We start from the raw sequence: 2664 nt of genomic DNA on the forward strand, positions 1-2664 counted from the left end.
TTTAAAAGCACAATTTGAAACAAGGAAATGATTGTGTGTTTAAAAAAAAAAAAAAAAAATCCCTAATTCTGTACTTCATAACCTTGACATTTTCTATAAGGTCATCCAGCCAGCATGACCAGACCCTTTAAAGTCCAAGTCCCTGAAGCTCCACACCCCTGTCTTAGGCAGTACCATGCTTGCTGATGTCTGGGTCCTAGCATACTTCCCCCAAATACTATGCAAAATTCTACAAGAATTTGGTCACTTAGCCAAGACCATCTCAACAAAGTTTTATGCCTCCTACCTTCTTTGCAAAAATGTGGTATTTAAAATTAGCCCTTAAAAAGTTGCATGAGATTTCTGTAGATAGAACCAGATCTTAACATCCTAGATCAGTTCACATTTGAAATGAAATCTTCCAGTGCTGATGAAGGAAGAAAGTGAACCATAGTGAAAAGTAGTATTACAAATCAAAAGCCTACTGATGAGCGCTGGGTATTATACACAACTAATGAATCATTGAACACTACACCAAAAACTAATGATGTACTGTTTGTTGGCTAATTGAACTTAAATTTTTAAAAGGGGGCAAGGGGAGTCAAAAGCTTATATCCTGGTCACAGTTGTGCTACTGAATAACTGAGTGACTTTGGGGAAGGTACATAAACCTGTATCTATTCTGAGAAATATGAGAGAACTGAATTAAATGATCTTTATGGTCCACTAAATGGGCATACCCTATAGTTTTAAGAGTCTTTTTAAATTAAAGGATGCATAAAATGGGAAGAATGAACATCTTTGAGAAAGAGTTAAAATTTCCTCCAAGTAACCAATGGAACCTGAAAAATAAAAAGAAAGGAAAAGGCCCTTTCCTAAATATTACCCCTTTCTCAAGAGAATGGTTTTTTCCTTAATGTTTTCTTCAGAGCAACTTTGACATCCTTATTCCTCAAGCTATAGATTAGCGGGTTGAGCATGGGCACAACGATGGTATAGAACAATGAGGACACTTTCCCCTGATTCATAGGTAAAAGAGAGGATGGTTTGAGGTACATAAATGCCCCTGACCCAAAGAAGAGAGACACTGCAATTATGTGGGAGCTGCAGGTGCTAAAGGCTTTGGACCTGCCTTTGGTAGAATGAATACGGAAGATGCTGGAGAGGATGAGGGCATAAGAAATGAAGATGGTAACTGTGGGCACACCAATATCAATGCCCACAACAACAAAAACGACCAGCTCATTTACATAGGTACTGGTGCAAGAGCGCTCAAGAAGGGGAAGGATGTCACACATGTAGTGGTTAACCAGATTTTTGCTGCAGAAGGTCAGTCTCACCATGCATGCTGTGTGGGCCATGGCCCCAGCAAATCCCATCACATAGACACCCAGCAGAAGTAGTAAGCAGACCTGAGGAGACATGGTGGCCATGTACACCAGTGGGTTGCAGATGGCAGCGTAGCGGTCATATGCCATTGCTGACAGGATGAAGGACTCAGAGACCACAAAGAAAAGAAAGAAGAAGAGCTGAGTCATACACCCTGCGTAGGAGATGATGTTCTTCCTCAAGACAAAACTCATCAGCATCTTGGGTGTGATAACAGTGGAATAGCAGAAATCTATGAAGGACAAGTTAAAGAGGAAAAAGTACATGGGGGTGTGTAGGTGAGAATTCAGCCCAATTAGGGTTATCAGGCCCAGGTTCCCCACCACCGTGACCACATAGAAACCTAGAAACAGGAAGAAGAGAGGGAGCTGGAGTCCCGGCTGGTTGGTTAAGCCTGCGAGGATAAACTCTGTCACGGAGGAGTTCTCAGCTTCCATTCTTATTAAAGGCACTCTGTGGGAACAAGGGGAAAGAGTCACTTAGAAGGGGAGAGAAAGAGAAAAAGAGAGAGAAAGAGACAGGGACCACCTCTCTCCTCCCAGTCACCTCCTGTTCTTGAGAACTGGATCCACACAGAGAGATTTTGGACTTCAGCAGAAAGGCTTCTCGGGATGCCCGTGGGTCTGTTCTCCTGGTCCCCTAAGGACTCTTCTACTGGAGCACCCTCTGGAGGATGGACCTCCATGGAGCTCTCCATGGTGAGGGCAGATGCTGCTGGGAAGAACAGTCTCAAAGACGAGCTGAGGAGTCTCCCTTGTCTTTACTTTGGTCCATTTATTGGGTCCTTCCAGCTCCAACTTCTGCTCAAGATTGTAAAACCTGGGGCCAATATCTGGAGAGAGTCCTTTCAGAGGTTGGAGCCAGCCCAGCTGTGTCTGGAGTTTCCACCTCGTGGTCACCCCAGACAGAGCAGAAATGAGAGGTGGTCTTTCCCAAAGCCTTTACTACCTGAGGTTGGGGACTTAGGAAAAGTTCAGCCCGGATTCAGTCACTCACCCTCCTTCAACCTAGAGCCTCAATGATGTACCTTTCCATCCAATTCCTATCCATGATTGTTCAGACAGATAAATGGCTGTGGTGCTAAACACAGATAAAAGAACTAAACACAGACCATTTAACTCCTGTCCTGTTGGAAGGATTAGAATATGGACTGCCTTAGAACTTGCTCTGAGTTAAAGATAATCTGATAGAGGCTTTGCCCCAAGGCTGTTTTCCAGTTTGTAGAAGGAAGACATCTTTGCCTATAATACGTGCCATCTGGTGAGGAGACTGAGCAGTTTTATTCTGGATTTAGGG

The 2664-nt window shown here is 43.7% G+C and overlaps 1 protein-coding gene across 1 annotated transcript; it reads right to left on the reverse strand.

Moving 5' to 3' along the window:
* Nucleotides 1–872: 872 nt before the first annotated feature.
* On the reverse strand, nt 873–1808 carry LOC116600130 (olfactory receptor 145). The gene has a single exon (XM_032360240.1). It carries the CDS (start codon nt 1803–1805, stop codon nt 873–875), a length of 933 nt encoding a protein of 310 aa, XP_032216131.1. The 5' UTR covers nt 1806–1808.
* Nucleotides 1809–2664: the final 856 nt, after the last annotated feature.

Source organism: Mustela erminea, chromosome 9, assembly GCF_009829155.1.
Source record: "Mustela erminea isolate mMusErm1 chromosome 9, mMusErm1.Pri, whole genome shotgun sequence".
Classification (NCBI taxonomy): Eukaryota; Metazoa; Chordata; class Mammalia; order Carnivora; family Mustelidae; genus Mustela; species Mustela erminea.

Bases quoted from the DNA above. Each gene is read 5' to 3' on its own strand.
- LOC116600130 (XM_032360240.1), bottom strand. From the start codon at position 1,805: ATGGAAGCTGAGAACTCCTCCGTGACAGAGTTTATCCTCGCAGGCTTA.